The sequence below is a fragment of the Bos taurus genome, chromosome 10 (genome assembly GCF_002263795.3).
Source record: "Bos taurus isolate L1 Dominette 01449 registration number 42190680 breed Hereford chromosome 10, ARS-UCD2.0, whole genome shotgun sequence".
Classification (NCBI taxonomy): Eukaryota; Metazoa; Chordata; class Mammalia; order Artiodactyla; family Bovidae; genus Bos; species Bos taurus.
The window spans coordinates 84,941,881-84,960,855 of record NC_037337.1 but is presented as its reverse complement, the minus strand read 5'-3'; the positions used below and the strand labels follow the sequence as shown (position 1 = coordinate 84,960,855).

Below are 18,975 nucleotides of genomic sequence, written 5' to 3'. Positions count from 1 at the left end.
ACAATACCTGTAAGTTAGGTTCTGACTTGGTTTCTGGGCCATTTTGAGGCCACCAGCTCATACTTCCAAGCAACAGTCACCTTCCAAGGGATGTCCCTGGAGCACAGTAGCCGTGAGTACCAGAGGCTAGAGTAGGGCAAAAGGAAACTGGGTCTCCTGTGTGCTTCTTGCTGAATCCTTTCTCCATCGTCCCCATTAACCAGGCATACCCACTACCTTGCTTTATTTATAGTTTGCCATCCATGTACATATCAATATGCAATAATTTTTATTTAGCATTTTAAAACTTCATATGAAATTAGATCATTTTGTATTTGATTTGGTTTTTTAAATGGAATTTTTGGGGGGAAATAAAAGGAAATTCGGTCTGATCCTGGTGACCAAAAACCCAGGAAGAGAGGAGGAGGGGGTTCTAAGGACTCATTATTTCTTTATCTGTTCACAGATGAAGTTCAGATCGTCCACCAGATTGGTGCAAAGAGAGACCAAATTCTCCTGGAAAATCTCAATGGATACATCAAGCAGTTATATAAGGTCTTCCCTGAAACCCCAGAAAGGTGGACTTCTCAGCCAGTTCCTGAATCAAGTAAGCAGGAAGCTGGTACTGATAATGGGAGTAAAGATGGAAGTGGGCCTGTTTCTTTAAGGTCCCTTTCCTGCAGGTGGGGACACCATCAGCATCTAGGGGAGTCCCTCCCAACTAACTAAGAATCATCTCATAAGATTATAAGATATTAACTATAACAAGGAAAAGCCTCTGTGGCCCAAACAGCTGAAATTAAGTATAACCAAGCGGTCAACCAAGAACGTAAGTATAACCAAGCAGTTTAGGGCCAGTGATCACTAACAAGACAGATCTGGCCTAATAGTTCAAAGGAAGTCCATTAAACTTCTGATGTAGCGCTCTACCCTCCCACTCCATTCTCAGGCCCATACCTGCTTCAGGCCCTAGGGTCAACTGGTGTTTTAAATTTCTATTTCATGAGTATATCATTCTTCATTCTGTATGTTAGGTGAGGAAGAGGGAAAGGAGTTAATCAAGAAATCAACTTCTGAAACAAAAGTGCCCATCCTCCAAGAGACTATATCTCCATTGCCCATGACTCTCTTCTTGGCAGTGTCTCTTCAGATGGGCCCCCTGTATGCAGGGACTAGCAGTAGTAGTGACCCATTCTTTTTCCCACCAGCCCCTAACCTGTCTCTCGTGTTGCTTGGCTCTACAGGAAACAGCCACGAGAGTAGACAAGGTGCTAATGATGGCAGGTGTAGGCAGTTTCCACCAAACTCACACATACACCCTCCTTCTTGTTGAGGGCTACCATGATAAAGTGGTGATGAAAGCATGTAGCAAAGCCTTGGATTGGATCTTGGCAAGTCACCTTCCAGGGCTACAGCTGCCTCATTAAAACTGAGACACTAGGGACTTTCTTGGTGGTCCAGTGGTTAAGACTCCACGCTTCTATTGCAGGGGGCCAGGTTCCATCCAAGTTTGGAGACCCATGATCCTACATGCTGCCAGGCATGGCCAAAAAAGCAACAACAACAACAAAAAACTGAGACACTAATCAATTATACAGCAAGGCACTTGTAAACCCCTCAGTTCAGTCAGTTCAGTCGTGTCTGACTCTTTGCAACCCCATGGACTGCAGCACACCAGGCTTCCCTGTCCATCACCAACTCCCAGATCTTGCTCAAACTCATATGCATCGAGTCAGTGATGCCATCCAACCATCTCATCCTCTGTCGTCCCCTTCTCTTCCTGCCTTCAGTCTTTCCCAGCATCAGGGTCTTTTCTAATGAGTCAGCCCTTCACATCAAGTACTCAAAGTACCGAAGTTTCAGCTTCAGCTTCACTCCTTCCAGTGAATATTCAGGACTAATTTCCTTTGGGATTGACTACTTTCCTTTAGGACTGACTGCTTTGATCCCCTTGCAGTCCAAGGGACTCTCAAGAGTCTTCAACACCACAGTTCAAAAGCATCAATTCTTCAGCGCTCAGCTTTCTTTGTAGTCCAACTCTCACATCCATACATGACTATTGGAAAATGTAGCTTTGACTAGATGGACCTTGGTCAGCAAAATAATGTCTCTGCTTTTTAATATAGTGTCTAGGTTGGTCATAGCTTTTTTTCCAAGGAGCAAGCATCTTTTAATTTAATGGCCTGCAGTCACCATCTGCAGTGATTTTGGAGCCTAAGAAAATAGTCTCTCACAGTTTCTATTGTTTCCCCATCTGTTTGCCATGATGCTATGATCTTAGTTTTCTGAATGTTGAGTTTTAAGCCAACTTTTTACTCTCCTCTTTCACTTTCATCAAGAGACTCTTTAGAGCTTATTTGCTTTCTGCCATAAGGGTGGTGTCATCAGCATACCTGAGGTTATTGATATTTTTCCCAGAAATCTCGGTTCCAGCTTGTGCTTCATCCAGCCCGCCATTTCACATGATGTACTCTGCTGCTGCTGCTGCTGCTGCTAAGTCAGTTCAGTCATGTCCAACTCTGTGTGACCCCATAGACGGCAGCCACCAGGCTCCCCCGTCCCTGGGATTCTCCAGGCAAGAACACTGGAGTGGGTTGCCATTTCCTTCACCAATGCATGAAAGTGAAAAGTGAAAGTGAAGTCACTCAGTCGTGTCCGACTCTTAGCGACCCCATGGACTTCAGCTTACCAGGCTCCTGCATCCATGGGATTTTCCAGGCAAAGTACTAGAGTGGGGTGCCATTGCCTTCTCCAGATGTACTCTGCATAGAAGTTAAATAAGCAGGGTGATAGTATACAGCCTTGATGTACTCTTTTCCCAATTTGGAACCAGTCTGTTGTTCCATGTCCAGTTTTAACTGTTCCTTCTTGACCTGTGTACAGATTTCTCAGGAGGCAGGTCAGGTGGTCTGGTATTCCCATCTCTTGAAGAATTTTCCACAGTTTGTTGGATCCACACAGTCAAAGGCTTTGGCGTAGTCAATAAAGCAGAAATAGATGTTTTTCTGGAACTCTCTTGCTTTTTTGATGATCCAGCAGATGTTGGCAATTTGATCTCTGGTTCCTCTGCCTTTTCTGAGACCAGCTTGAACATCTGGAAGTTCTTGATTCTTGTACTGTTGAAGCCTCACTTGAAGAATTTTGAGCATTACTTTGCTAGCGTGTGAGATGGGTGCAATTGTGCAGTAGTTTGAACATTCTTTGACATTGCTTTTCTTTGGGATTGGAATGAAAATGCCTTTTCCAGTCCTGTGGCCACTGCTGAGTTTTCCAAATTTGCTGGCATGTTGAGTGCAGCACTTTCACAGCATCATATTTTAGAATTTGAAATAGCTCAACTGGAATTCCATCACCTCCACTAGCTTTGTTCGTAATGATGCTTCCTAAGGCCCACTTGACTTCCCATTCCAGAATGTCTGGTTCTAAGTGAGTGATCACATCATCATGTTTATCTGGGTCATGAAGATCTTTTTTGTATAGTTCTTTGTGTATTCTTGCCACCTCTTCTTAATATCTTCTGCTTCTGTTGGGTCCATACCTTTATTGTGCCCATCTTTGCATGAAATTTTCCCTTGGTATCTCTTATTTTCTTGAAGGGATCTCTAGTCTTTCCCATTCTATTGTTTTCCTCTATTTCTTTGCACTGATCAGTGAGGAACGCTTTCTTAGCTCTCCTTGCTATTCTTTGGAATTCTGCATTCAAATGGGTATATCTTTCCTTTTCTCCTTTGCCTTTAGCTTCTCTTCTTTTCTCAGCTATTTGTAAGCCCTCCTCAGACAACCATTTTGCTTTTTTACATTTCTTTTTCTTGGGTATGGTCTTGATCACTGCCTCCTGTACAGTGTTACAAACCTCTGTCCATAGTTCCTCAGGCACTCTATCAGATCTAATCTCTTGAATCTATTTGGCACTTCCACTGTATAATCATAAGGGATTTGATTTAGGTCGTACCTGAATGGTCTAATGGTCTCCCTACTTTCTTCAGTTCTTGAATTTTGCAATAAAGAGTTCATGATCTGAGCCACAGTCAGCTCCCAGTCTTGTTTTTACTGACTGTATAGAGCTTTTCCATCTTTGGCTGTAAAGAATGTAATCAATATGATTTCAGTATTGACCATCTGGTGATGTTCATGTGTAGCGTCATCTCTTGTGGTGTTGGAAGAGGGTGTTTGCTTGTAAACCCTTAGTAGCTTATTATCCCACTCCTCCTCCCAAATTAGGAACACTAAAAAGGAAACAAGACATTAGGAATTAATGGCCAATTATATCCTACTTTTAATGACAATATATCAAATATTGAGTTTTATGAGCAAATCTTATTACATATAAATATATTTATGTTCCTAAAGATTTCTTAAACATATATAAAGGTTTGTATGTACCTTATCTTTTCTTCCCTACATTTCTCCACCCATCATCATGGCTTTATCATGTCTGTAGTCACCACCTGTCATGACTCCCAATGGGACTTGTACCCAGTTTTCTACATAATCACAGGAAAGCTGGCTCTTGACTGTTTTGTTTTGCATTGGTGCTAGCTAGGAATAGGCATGTGATGCTGGCTGGGAACTCAGGCCCAGAGCAATGGGCATAATACCTCATACTGTCGCCCTGCACAGCTTGCAAGCCTGTGAAAGGAGCCATGCGCTGGACAGCTTTGCCCACACCGGCCAAGGATCTGCTGCTGAAGGTGGGTGAGAAGGACATGTCTGTGAAGACCAGGAAACTGAAGAAGCAAGCAGAGTCACTGAAGGAGAATGTGTCTTGGGAACTGGTGGTCCTGCGAAGGATGCTGCAGGAATGGAAGATGGCCTGGGCTCTAAGTGAGTGAAGGAGGGGTGCAGGGGCGGGGGGGTGGGGCTGATTGTCCTGACATAGCAGTGATTTTTGAAGGAAGAAGTTCTCACCTTGGCCAAGTATTTCTCAATCTTTGAAAATCCATCCGTCTCTTATGATATAATAAAAATCTGGTTGCCTCATCAAGGCTAGACTAGGTAAGAGCTTTTCATACAATGGCAGTTGCATTTATCTGGATGCTTTTCACATGGGCAGGTTCTACACCAGTAATTTGTGGAAACTCACTACCCAGAGAACTCTTCACAGGCAGAGACCCTGTCTTACTGACCCCTGAAATGTCACACTCAATACATGATGCATGAAAAAAAGGGTAAATATGCTGCCCAAGCAATGGAAAAGCAGTGATCAAAAGAAACTGCAGTTGGCTCTCCAAAATTCATTTGTAAATTTGGAATTAGCACACATTTACTTTGCCTTCACAGATCCCAGAATAATGTGCCTGGAGCAAAGGAAGGGCCCAACAAGGACTGTCGAACACTGCAAGATTTGAGGACTCAAGGGCTGCTGGCTTTCAGAACGTGAAAAACTAGTTTAGTTAGTACAGGAAAGAAGAGGTGATCCATCACGTAAACTGGTTCAGATAAACAAAAAGGTTGAAAAAGAGATTCTGAGTAAAAACTACCAGTAGGGAGCACCTACAGGTGATGGGAGCACTGAAACAAAAGCTCACGCCTATAAAAAGTGTAGCTCTGCTTGTGGCTCAGCTCGTAAAGAATCTCCCCGCAATGCAGGACACCTGGGTTTGATCCCTGGGTTGGGGAGGTCCTCTGGAGAAGGGAAAGGCTACCCAGCCCAGTATTCTGGCCTGGAGAATTCCATGGACTGTATAGTCCATGGGGTGGCAAAGGGTTGGACACGACTCAGTGACTTTCACTTTCACATGCTGTGTTTGGTCATGTCTCTTTGTGACCCCATGAACTCTAGCCCACCAGGCTCCTCTATCCATGGAATTTTCCAAGCAGGAGTACTGGAGTGGGTTGCCAGGCTAGCCTCCGGGACCTTCCCCACCCAGGGATCAAACCCGCGTGTCTCTTGTGCCTCCTGCATTGACAGGCAGATTCTTTACCACTAGCATCACCTGGGAAGCCCCTATAAAGAGGGCAAAGTACCCTTGATCACTGTCTTATTGTTCCATTTTCCAGATGATAACAATGAAGAGTTATTTATGGGAATTCCCTGGTGGTCTAGTGGTTCAGACTCAGGCTTTCACTGCTGTGGACCCAGGTTCGGTCCCTGGTCAGGGAATTAAGATTCCATAAGCCATGCAGTGAGGGAAAAAAAAAAAGAAAGAAAGAAATTATTTAAACAAACAAAAAAGATAGAATACAGGTTGGGATTGGGAGGAGTTTTGTTTGAGAGTTATTAATACCTAAGAAGATTCAGCTCAGTTGGTAAAGAATCTGCCTACAGTGCAGGAGACCTGGGTTCGATCCCTGGGTTGGGAAGATGCCCTGGAGAAGGAAATGGCAACCCACTCCAGTATCCTTGCCTGGAAAGTCTCATGGACAGAGGAGTCTGGTGGGCTGCAGTCCATGGGGTCACAAAGAGTCAGGCACGACTGAGTGACTAACACTCCCTTAAGAAGACTCAGGGAGCATCAAAGAAATAACTTCCTCAGGGTGGCATCTGTGGGGCCCTTTATGCTTCTGCGCTGTTGTGCTTGGATTGTCCTAGGGGAAGGGGCCTTCTTGTCACCTGTCTGTAACACAATATCTAACCCTAAGTGGTCCTCTTCTAATTCTCCTCCTGTGGTGTAGTCATCGAGTGGCACCATAAGACCATTGAGGGCCTGCTGCAGAGCTTGGTGGACATCCACGATGACGTCCGGATCCAAGCCATCGTCACTTGTGCCACAGCTGCTTTAGAACGGCCCCGTGCTGCCATCAGTCAAGGGGACTCCGGTAAGAGCCACAGCGGGACTGCTCGAGAATATAAGCAATCCATAGAACCATAGAAGTTTTGAACTGGCGGGGACCTTGGAGCTTATCTGAGATTATATCACAAAATGGAAACAAAGACCCAGAGACTGGCCTGAATATACACAACTTCTCAGCAACAGAGATGAGTTTAAAATGCCTGACTTTTGATCTAGTGCTTTTTTGCACTAATTTCATCACCCTTGGATGCTTAGTAGTTCACAAGCAAGTTCACATTGTTCTGCCTTGAGAGATCCCATTCATAATAACCAAAGAGAATATGTATATATGTATGTGTATGCACACACTTTTCTCCCGACTGCAATTTAGTCCTTCTTTACAGTCTCAAACTCAACATGTCCCAAACTAAACTCATCACTCTTGCCATCAGACCCCTCCTCACATCCCACATAGCAACCAGCAGCCCCATAACCCAGCCAGTTTGAGTCAGAACCCTGGGAGTCAACCTGGACAAAAGTCCTTCCTCTCCCCACAACTAATTGACGAATAGATTCTATGGATTCTGCTTTCATAAACATTTATTTTTATTACAAAAGAAATACAAAGTGTCATTATCAGTCAACACAGAGGAGTTTAAAAAGAGGTTCCTTCCAACCCACCTCCCAGCTCCAGTCCCACCCCATGCCATTTCCAGGGTATACAATGTTTAGTTTGGCATTCTACAACTTTCTGTGCTTTTACAAACACATGACAACATATATGTAGGTTTTTCTATTTATTACAAAAATGAGTGTTGAATTTTACCAGCCATTTTCTAGTTTTTTCTCCTTTAATTTGTGGTTATAACGAATTCTAGTGTTAAAATCTTAGAATAAATCCTAATGGATCATTCTCTTATTACTCCACTGGATTTGATTTGTTCTTATTTTAAAATGTTTTAATATATTTGTAAATGAAATTGGTAATTTTGTGTTTATTTACACTATTTTTGTTAAGTTTTGTTAACTAGTTTTTACTAGTTTTGTAAAATGAATTAAAAACTTGGCCATTTTCCCCAATGGCTGTATAACCTTTTGAAAAAGAAATGTCAATAGCATTTTTCTTTGCTAGCGATAAACAGTTAAAAAAGGAACATTTCCCATCTACAAGAGCTAGAACTATAATCTACCGAGGAGCTGGTTTAACAAGACACAGGACTCAGATGACAGAAACTATAAAATGCTATTAAAAAGACATAAAACCCACTGACTCTTACTAACCCCCAAGTGCCCTCTCAGATACCACCTTTTGTGTATACCCTGGGCTGACATTTTTTCCTTCTCTGCTGCTGGTAGCATCCTAATATTATTCTGTCCTTATATTTATCATTCTGTCATAATTGTCTGTTTACTTTTCTGCTATCTCTACCAGGCAAGGAACTTCTTAGAGGTGGGGACTAATTTTATCTCTACAAAATTGTCAAGTTTTTAAGGTTTCTTTTCACTTATTTCCAGTCTACTGAGTTCCAGGTATGAGCATTTAAACGCCAGCTTTTCAAATCTGTTGCTCCCCCTGCTAGGAAATTTTATCTCTCTCTTGACCTGATCAACTTCTATACATGCCCCTCAACTTTCAGCTAAGATGTCACCTCCTCCAGGGAGTCGTCCCTTGCCCCACCCCCCTGCTATACACTTCCACACACGTGCTCAGTCACATTCGACTCTTTGCGACCCTGTGGACTGTAGCCCACCAGGGTCCTCTGTCCATAATATACTCATGTTTCAACATAGCAGTAATTTTAATTTAATTTTTTTAATTTAAATTTTTAATTTAATTTTTTCAACATAGCAGTAAGGGATTCTCCAGGCAAGAATACTGGAGTGGGTTGCCACTTCCTACTCCAGGGGATCTTCCTGACCCAGGGATTGAACCTGCATCTCCCATACTGGCAAGAGGATTCTTTACCACTGTAGCCCCTGGGAAGCCCATGCTTCCACACATACACATTTTTTAACTGCTTATTTTCTTGAGTATTAAGTGGGGTGATATATATTAGTGCCTGGCATAGAGAAAACCTTCCATAGGTGGGAAGAGATATTACCTTATCTCCAGATCTCCACATACAAAGAACACCTTTGTCTTTCCCTTTCATGTGATCCCTTTCCTGGGTGTTGAGATTTTGATTTGTCTTGTTTCCTCCCCACATCTTCCCAAAGAATATCATCTTACTCATTATTTCTTGAAATACTCAATTGACTTCCATCTGATCCCCTCACAGGCACATATTTCATCTTGCCCTTTCTAAACATATGGCATAGTGGCTTACAGTAGTGGTAAAAAGGACAAGTGAGAAATTTTATATAAAATCTTAGCTATACGTCTTGCTCTGCCGCATCTTGGGAAGTCACTTATCCTCTCTGAACTTCATACTAAAAATGGGAGGATAGTTGTGGACAAAAAGTTAACACAACACTTTCCCCTTCTACTTGAGAAATGAGCTTTAGTTAAATGCCTACCTGTTGCCCCGATAACCTGGTAAGGACAGAAATTATCTTCACAGGCCGCATAGCTTATGATGAAAATGAACCCTGACTGCTAAATGACATTTGTACTGGCAAGAACTACACGTTAAACATACATGCCTGAAGGAGATACCATCCTCCAGGCTCCCAGGAATGCTGTGACTTATCAAGGCAGGACCTTTGAGGACCCTGGAATTACATCTATGGAGTTGTTATATAAAAGAGATAATAACTCTGGTGGAACATAAGACTTATGCCTGGAGTCGATTCTATGCTCCTGAGCTGTCCCCAGAGTGCTAGACAAACCATTCTCAAGAACTCTTGCCAAAAGGAACACCTGATGCTTCCCTGTGGGCAAACTATGTTCCCGTCCCATTTCCTTCTGAAGACTAGTGGCATGTATGGCCTATGATAGAGTTGTGAGGCTGTTTGTTGCTCTGCTAAGTCGCTTCAGTCGTGTCCGACTCTGTGCGACCCTATTGACGGAAGCCCACCAGGCTCCCCCGTCCCTGAGATTCTCCAGGCAAGAGTACTGGAGTGGGGTGCATTGCCTTCTCCGGTGAGGCTATTTAGTTAAACCTAAAAGGATTCCTGAAAAACACGTTTCAGGTGAGCTCCACAGTAATACCTGCCTTGCCTGCTTCAGTGAGGGTTAGAAGACTAAATGAGATAATGAATACGAAGCACTATCAAGTGGCAAAGTACTACCTAAATATATTTGCTATTATTACTAAAATTACAAAAATTGATTTTCATCACTAAAACTCATGGTAATAGTCACCATAGCCTAGCAGGAAACATATTCATTTGGCCTGAATACAGCTCTGCAGAGACCAGATGATAAAGATGTGAGAACAGGAATACCCAGCACAAAAGTTAGCCTTAAAATCCCACCCATTGTAGGGGTTCAGCTAAATTCTAATTAAGTAGCAGTAAGCATCTGCAACTGAGGCTGAAATGGCCCCCATGTGGCTACGGGAAAAGCTGTGTTCTAGAGAAAAGCAAAGGGACTAGCTAGCTAACACCCTCTTACTGGCTCTCTTTTGATCACAGACAAGGAAACTATGAAAGCCTTATCTATTCAGGACTTGCCAGAGGTTCTACAGCCCCCGCTAATGGCTGCTCTTTGTGACAAGAATGCCAATGTGCGGATGGCAGCAGCAGTATGCCAGTATGCCATACAGTCACATAATCCTCTTGCCCAGGAAATCATGCAGACTGTCCTTCTGAAGGGTGAGTAACGACCTGGAAATATGGGGTAAAGAAAGAACATCTCACCATCAGCTTTTCCTGATCCCTTCCTCTCCGCCGTCATACACTTATTTTAGATAAGAGAATTTCTTCCTCCCAGGTACTTTACAAGACAGGTACACTGCCACCAAGTGGTACCTGGGCTAACCGTGTCACAGATGCATTTGACTAAACCATGTCCCCTTTCCTGTTAGATTTTTCAATTGAAAAGATAATGTAACAAGATTAAAGAATACGTTCTAAAAATTTAAAAACCCACTTGAACACATCATGGTTCCATTTTTGCACATTAACTTACATTAATGTCCAAATGCATTGTTGGTGTAATACCAGCAAAAGGTTCTCTCTGATGTTGATAGGCTCTGGTACCTAACTACTCTGAAAGACGGACTTGCTCCTTGCGTGGCGGCAGGGGTGGAGGACAACTGTCTGACCAGTTTGGCCTTCTGCACAGAGACACTCAACAACTTGATCCGTCTGTCTTAAGAAAGCTTCCACTCCAGACTTCCCAGTCTCTAGCGAGAGGAACAACTGTTCACTCAGGCCAGAAGTGACTTACTGCACTGTTACCAAACAAAAACATTTTAGGATTTGACTCTTCAGGTTAAGATTTTCAACCTACATTTAGAACCTCGATATGATCCATTTAAATGTGATTTAAATTAGAGATTGAATATCAGACTGAGGGGGTACAGGGAAGTGAAGCAAGTAGCAGTCTTGTGTACCAACCCAGAAGCTGTTCTCTCTGTGGGGAGAAGAGATGGCTATCTGGCCCTTTTCACCTCACTGGGGCAGGTAATACCGTGGACAGCTGGGCTGCAGCTCAGTGCCTGGCTCTGGAAGGTGCTGCCACTTACCCCGTGATTAAGAGGATCCTCCACCAGCTGTTTCATAAGAAGAATGAGGACACCGAGCAACAGTCTTGTACGCTCCTGCGCCATCTCAGTGGAAAGACAGTATGTGTCCATTACAGGGTCAGAGAAAAAAACCAAGTTTGGGGGGAACAATTGGGTCTCTGAGGTCAGCGCATATAGGGAACTGAAAATGCAGATGGGAACTTGCCTGGTGGTCCAGTGTTAAGATTCTGCGCTTCCACGGCAGGAAGCACTTCAGCCCCTGGTCTGAGAACTAAGAAAGATCCTGCATGTGAAGTGCAGCGACAAAAAAAATGTAAAAAGAAAAAGAAAATGCGGGTGGTTGCATAGGATGATCTCATGCACAGGTAAAACTGGACTAAGTGTGGGTGAAGTGGGGTATAGACAGGGAAAAGTAACAACAGCTCGCTGAGAACGGTGAGGAAAGTAGGCTGCAGATGGTTTCTAACTCTGTGCTAGAAGACTTACAACATGCAGAATCTGCTTGTGCTAGAAGTTTACCCGGAGAAGGCAATGGCACCCCACTCCAGTACTCACTCTTGCCTGGAAAATCCCATGGACGGAGGAGCCTGGAAGGCTGCAGTCCATGGGGTGGCTGAGGGTTGGACACGACTGAGCGACTTCCCTTTCACTTTTCACTTTCACGCATTGGAGAAGGAAATGGCAACCCACTCCAGTGTTCTTGCCTGGAGAATCCCAGGGACGGGGGAGCCTGGTGGGCTGCTGTCTATGGGGTCACACAGAGTCGGACACGACTGAAGTGACGCAGCAGCAGCAGCAGCAGCAGTTTACCATTGAAAACCACACAGACGTACAATTGCATTTACTTCCAGTAGAAATGTAAAACTCAGACTGAGGCATATACAAACCATTTTAGGGGAAAAGATAGTTAAATCAAGAAGGTCCCAGGGATTTTCTGTTCAGATTACTAATCTGTATTTCTTCTTTGACATCAGTTGGCTTGGATGGAAGAGGGCCCATTGTAAACCCCATCTTTACTTTGCTAGCAACAAGCATCCCATGTGTTTGTGACATTAATCATGCTGGACGCCAGATTAGGGTGTAGCTTCTTTAAGGTCCCAGCATCTCTAAAAGTGACCGTGGATCTCCATACAAGTCTTCTATTTCCTCAGACCCTGATACATACCATGCTTGCTGTGGAGCTGAATAGCCGTCAATGGAAAGACCGCATTGTGGCCTGCCGGGCTCTCTCCCGGATCGGTGGAAATGTCAGTTTGGTAAGCCTTCTCTTTCTGTTTCCAGGACAGAAGGTCTAAGCAAAACTGGGCTCGGGAGCTTTTCCACTTTTTGCTGCTATCTGGTTTCCCATTCTTACCAAAAAGATCTGTTCCCATATTGCTGCCTCTTAGTCCTAACCCAGAATTATCTTCACATGCCAACATATCGTTCTGTTACTTAAGCCACTGCTTCTCAGCCTGGTGGGAGTCCACAAACTGTAACCTATCTGCAATGAAATAAGCAAAGAATAAAAATTTTAAAAGTTTAGAAACTTTTTATAGTAATTTGACATTGCCTTCACATCAAGGTACTTTATAAGTATCTGTCACCATAGTCCCCACTTTCAAAGAGCTGACATTAGCGTGGGAGTAACAAGATCAACATATACAAATGATTCAAGAACAAGAGATAAATGTAACGTACTCTCTTAAAACTCTTCAGAGAGACATTAGTATGGGCTGAACTTAGTAAAGTTCTATGAAGGCGTGTGGGACAGCTGAGCAAGACTTAGAATTAAGGAAAGACTTCCAGGAATGGGAAACCCTGACCATCATCTAGGCTTTCAACTGACCTCCTTCTTGCCATTATTTTAAAATCAACTTCAGCTGTCCAAATGGGCTTTTCCCCTTCTTCCTATATGCCATTATCTTTTCCTTGTAACACTAGGCAACTCCACAATGGCCCAGAACACTGCTGTTTTTAACCCTTGAATTTTGACATGGAAAGCACAAAACTTGACCATTCAGTATAGTCAGTATAATTCTGGACTTCCCTGGTGGCTCAGACTGTAAAGAATCTGCCTGCAGTGCAGGAAACCCAGGTTCTATCCCTGGGTCATTCTAGTCTGGGTTAATTCTGCCTGGACCTTGCTGCTAAAGTCCGGGACCAGCAGCACAGATATCACTTGGGAATTTGCTGGAAATGCAAAAATCTCACCCGGGTCAATTCAGTCAGAATCTGCATTTAACAATATCTTTTTAACAACATCTGATTCATTTGCACATTCACCTTCTCAGCACTTGTCACTCAGGATGGCCTATTGGAAGTAAAAAGCCATGCAGAGCAAGCAGGGGATGGTGTAAAGATGAGACCATCACATCAGATTGATGGGGTTAAACAACATGTCCATCAGTTCTTTCACTTATTCAGTGAGCCTGCAATTTCTGACCACATCTTACATGTTAGGCAGGTAGCTAGCACTGGGTATGCAAAGATAACATGTCTTCTCTTGCTAAATGTTACACATAAGCAGCTATAACAGATGTAGCTGTAAAGTATTATGGGGATTTCCTAATGCTTACAGAAGGCAGAGGTGAGTTCTCTGAGGACAGCCTTTTGAGGTCAATCCTAAAAGAATAGGAAAACATCAGGTATCAAGGGTGGAAAGGGAGCTCTTTCAAGGAGGGAGAATAGCTTAGGGCACATTACCTAATCACCAAGTCATTTTTATCCCTTCTGCTTTGAGAGATATACTAACACACAGGGTGGCCAAAGGTCCTAGCTGGTCTAGTACATAGGACTTGCCCAGGCAAATTGGGATGAGGTGGTCACCCTACTAATGTATCACCTTCAAATTTTAAGAGTCTCAAGGGCAGCTGACAATATAGTTTGGTTAGTTTAAAGCATGAGCTTCAAAAATAGGGCTGGGTCTGAGTTCTGGCTCCAGGACTCAACATGTTAACCATGAGTAAGGAATCTAAGCCTCCATTTTGTCACCTGTAAGTGGTAGTATCTGGGTAAAACTGCTTATTAGTACAATGCCAATTACAAAATGGGATTCCCAGGTGGTTCAGTGGTTAAAGAATCCGCGTGCCAATGCAGGAGACAAGGATTCAATCCCTGGGTCGGGAAGATCCCCTGAAGGAGGAAATGGCAACCCACGCCAGTATTTTTGCCTGGGAAATCCCCTGGACAGAGGAGCCTGGCAGGCTACAGTCCACAGGGTCGAAAAGATTCAGACACAGCTTGGCGACTGAACATGCAAAACTGATGCGGTGATAAATGGAAGCTAACTATTATACCTGTTTATAGGATATGAAACATAAGTTGATCCAGCTGATGTTGAGTGACTGGAATAAGAAAGTGAGACAAGCAGCTGCCCAAGCTCTGGGGCAAATGAACCTTGGAAAAGAGGTGCATGACACAATCAGGTAATACCTTGTCAATATGGAGAAAGAAACGGCATTTATTGAGCTGCTCAGTATGCTCAGCCTTGTACAAGAGCCACTGCAGATTTTTTTTTTTTAATAAAATAAAAAGTTAACTGTCCCTATAGATACTAAGAATGTGGATAAGGGAGGAACCATTAATTGAATGCCCATTATGTGTTCAGGCACTGTTTTAGATGTCTTGAGAGTTCAAACATATGACATGATTCTGATTATATAAGATACACAAATGCCTAGCAAGGTCAAGTTTCATGAAGGATGGATAAGACTACATAAGCAGAGAGAAGGTAAGACATTCCATACTAGAAGCCAAATACTGAAGTGAACATGACACATGTGAAGGCACGAGAAGAGAACTTGACTGAAGCAAGAGGTATATGTTTCAAGTTTTCTTTATTCAGTCATTCAACAGGGTTTAGCATCTAGCATACGCTAGGTAATAGGGATTCAAGTAAATAAAACAGTTGAGGTCTCTACCTGGTGAAACAAATTAGTGGGGATAAGGCTAACTAGGAAAGGGTGGGAGTGGATAATGGCGAGTCTACAGAAGCTAGATTTCAGCCTGAGGGCACTGGAGGTAGGAGTAGGGGTAAAGAAAGGAATGGAAAAAGTTTGAGGAGGGAAAATAAAAGCACCTGTGCCTTACAGAATCAAGCTGGGTCAAGGAAATTTCCAGGAGCGTGTGGAAGCCCTCTACCTGATTTGTGGGCTCAAGCTTATGACCGTCAAGCTTCTCCCAAGCTTTCTGAACTGCTTCTCTGATGACTTCATGGCAGTTCGGCGGGCAGCTTGTTTGGCAGCTGGTGCCCTGCAGATCCGTGATAATATGGTGAGTCAAGGAGACATGTACCCTTCTTACCTGATTGACCCAAGAGGACATTACCCTGTGCTTCCCTCATACATAGATCACTCACCATTCTGTAGGGACACAGAATGAGAGATCAGAACAGGAAGGTGAGGAGATATATAGGTCACACCAACAGTTAGGACCACACATAGCTCCAAGCCAGCCTAGACTCACTCTAGAGCACACCCCTGAAGCCTGTTCTCACCTCAGTTAACCAGCTTCTCATGACATGTGTGCTCATAGGCTTTGGGATCAATTCCAGCGGATGGAGTTATAATCTCTAGTTATTAGTGGAAAACCTGACGAAGGTATTCAAAAGAAGCCTATACGGCCAGAGATCTGTGAGCTGCGAAAATCAATCTCTAGACAGGAAAGAACACTGTATGTAAGCTAGTACTTCTGGCTCCAGCTCATTTGTCACTAGATTTGATAGCTCACTTTTCCATTTAAAGCACATTTTAGAGAAGAGCAGACCCTGTCCATTCTGCTTATTCTCTCCACTCAAAACTGCCTTTTATCCATCCTAGGTCCTTGAATGCCTTCTGAATCTGATACAGGGAGATCCCTGCTGGAAAATCAAGGCCTTTGCCATTCGAGGTATTATGGCAGTGGCTCCAACTCCTCTACCTCTAATACCTTTCCATGTTTTATATAGAGGATCCCAGAATCTCTTTAGGAAGAGGGTAGAGGGGAAGGGAGGGGATGATCACAGCTTCTCAGAAGAAATTAAAAATCATTTCCTTCAATTTTTAGTTAAGGATCCCGAGTCTAGGTCTATGTTAAGAGGACTGACAACAGTTAGGTATGAGTTCCAAGGAGGTATCCACTACTGGATATACTTGCTTTCTGTAGAGGTGTCAACCATAGGACTCCGTGAAAGTCAGACCAGATTTAAGACTGCTGCAAACCTAAAATCCTGCCCTCAAATTTCCTGGAGTTTCTTTTTACGGATCTTTGACATTGCTTCTGACAGTCTGGCAGGTCCCTATGAGGATCAGCGCTGGGTAGAACCATGAAGTGTAACTATACCTTCTTTTCCCCTTACTTGACTAGGCTGGTCTTCTGAGTTATCCATCCCATATCTCATCCCTAGGTAAATACGTTAGTGTATTCTCACATCCTAATGGACAAGGATTGAAATATCCCCCTCCTGGGAATTCTCTAGAGAATTCCTAAAATACTGATTGTCATCTAAAAGGGAAGATATCCACTGGAGAAGTGATAGGCTACCCACTCCAGTATTCTTGGGCTTCCTTTGTGGCTCAGCTGGTAAAGAATCCATCTGCAATGTGGGAGACCTGGGTTTGATCCCTGGGTTGGGAAGATACCCTGGAGAAGGGAAAGGCTACCCACTCCAATATTCTGGTCTGGAGAATTCCATGGACTGTATAGTCCATGGGGTTGCAAAGAGTCAGATACGACTGAGCGACTTTCACCACTTTTCAAAGACAATATACTTAGTTTAGTTTTTGTAATATTTAATTTAGCAAGTGGTTGCCTATTCTTTCTTAGTATTTACTAGTAAGGCCACTTCTGGATGCTAGGACACAGCCAACGCAGTCTTAAGTGACAGTGGGACATGCCCTCTAATCTCTGCAGCTTTGGGGCAAATTGGCTGCGTGAGTCCCCAGCTGACAGACCTCCTGCTCTGGGCTGTCCACTATGAAGAATCCCCAGGTGTACGACTAGAGGCTTGCCGGAGCATTCTAGCCCTCAAACTTCAAGGAGACCGGGTCAGGGACACCTTCCTCGACGTGCTGCTCCTAGAGAACCATGAGGCTGTTCTGAAGTAAGCACTAACCTCTGGTTCTTGCCAAGACCTCTTGTACTGCCAATTCTTCCAACCTTGTTAACAGACTGTGTCCCTGACTCTTCAGGCTGCTTAACAGCTGTAAAAACCACAGGCTTACCTGTGCCATTCATCTACTATCCACGTAGGCAACAGAAAAACAGGACTAAATTAGATTGAAAGTGAAGCTCAGGTAGTTTACGTATTTGTTCAGCATTCCAGGTGGTTTTTTAATTCAATTAACATTTCTCAAGTGCCTACTTAGTGATGACAGGCTTTGGAGTCCATAAGAGCAGGATTTGAACCCCAGCTCACACATGTGCTAGCTATGTGAGCCTGGGTAAGTTAATTCTCCGAGCCCATTTTTTCATGTATCAGATGCAAACGGTAGTCTACCATATGGGTATGTGGTGGTGATTAAGGAGATAACATGTTAGTACCTGTCATAAAGGTGTTCAATAAACATTATCTATTAGTACCTTCAAATATGTCATCTCAAAAACTACAGAACACCCCTACAAGCTAAGCATCATACCAGTTTTGCAAATAAAGCTCAGCAAAACTGCACAGTTGAGATTGGAACTTGAGATTGGAATTCTTGTCCGATTCCAAGGGCTGTATTTTCCACCTCCATGCTTTCAAGGAAAGGAAGATTTAATCTAAGAAGTTCTTCTTACCTTTCAGAGAAATTCACCATGCAATGAAGATACTCAACTTAGAAAATGAAGGAAACCAAGAAATGCTTCAGGAGATCAGGAACAGGGTAGATAAGTATAAGCTATGTTTTCAAGAAAAAATTCAGGGTTCTCAAGAGTTCCTCCCTGGTGGCTCAGTGATAAAGAATCTGCCTGCCAAAGCAGGAGATGCAGGTTCCATCTCTGGGTAGGAGAGATTCCCTGGAGAAGGAAATGGCAACCCACTCCAGTATTCTTGCCTGAGAAAGTCCATGGGCTGAGGAACCTGGCAGTCTACAGTCCATGGGGTCGCAAAAGAATCAATACAACTTAGCGACTCAACAAGAGTTTCTCAGACTCCCTTCCCCAAGCATGTAGATACATTTTCAATATTTCTAATTGTAGAAATATTTTCTACAATCTCAGAGAAAACAGTATCACTTGAAGATACAAAACACATCTGTGCAAGACAGGATTATAAAATCCTAATAATAAAACTACAAACAGCAGAACCTATTAGTCCCATCAAGTTGCTGTTTCTGAAATACTGTTTCCTTCCTTCCCGTGTTCTCCCCACTATTCTCTAAACCCAAGTTCCTTCTTTTTTGCAGATGGGTATAAAGAAGGAATGAGGGATTGGAGGTGGCCCCCTAGATTTTCTTTTTCCTTCTAAATTTCTCTTAATTCCTAATCTGGGCTCTTTCCCCAAAGGAACACTAGCTAAACAGGTGGTTCTAATTTTTCAAAGCTGCTGGCAGAGATGAGTAGAGGGGAAAAATACTTTTAAAAAGGCAAAAGATTCTTTCTAAATATAATTCACAAAACCAATTTCACATCAGGCATTTCTTAGCAGATTCATCATGCCCAAAAGCTAAATTTTTCATTTACAGGTGGTTTTTTCATTAACGGGTGTAAAA

The 18,975-nt window shown here is 43.2% G+C and overlaps 1 protein-coding gene across 8 annotated transcripts in view; it reads left to right on the top strand.

The window, feature by feature from the left end:
• HEATR4 (HEAT repeat containing 4) overlaps positions 1–18,975 on the top strand; it is a 48,172-nt gene that overhangs the window by 10,732 nt on the left and 18,465 nt on the right. For all 8 annotated transcript variants that reach the window (XR_009496016.1, XM_024997224.2, XM_024997220.2 and 5 more), the window contains 11 exons: positions 446–586; positions 4,600–4,803; positions 6,595–6,738; positions 10,269–10,448; positions 11,262–11,422; positions 12,475–12,579; positions 14,612–14,730; positions 15,397–15,577; positions 16,123–16,192; positions 17,195–17,384; positions 18,069–18,147. Coding sequence is in view for 7 of the 8 variants with exons in the window: in XM_024997224.2 (XP_024852992.1) it covers positions 446–586; positions 4,600–4,803; positions 6,595–6,738; positions 10,269–10,448; positions 11,262–11,422; positions 12,475–12,579; positions 14,612–14,730; positions 15,397–15,577; positions 16,123–16,192; positions 17,195–17,384; positions 18,069–18,147 (1,574 nt within the window). In the remaining variant the exon portion in view is untranslated. The remainder of the gene's footprint in view (positions 1–445; positions 587–4,599; positions 4,804–6,594; positions 6,739–10,268; positions 10,449–11,261; positions 11,423–12,474; positions 12,580–14,611; positions 14,731–15,396; positions 15,578–16,122; positions 16,193–17,194; positions 17,385–18,068; positions 18,148–18,975) is intronic.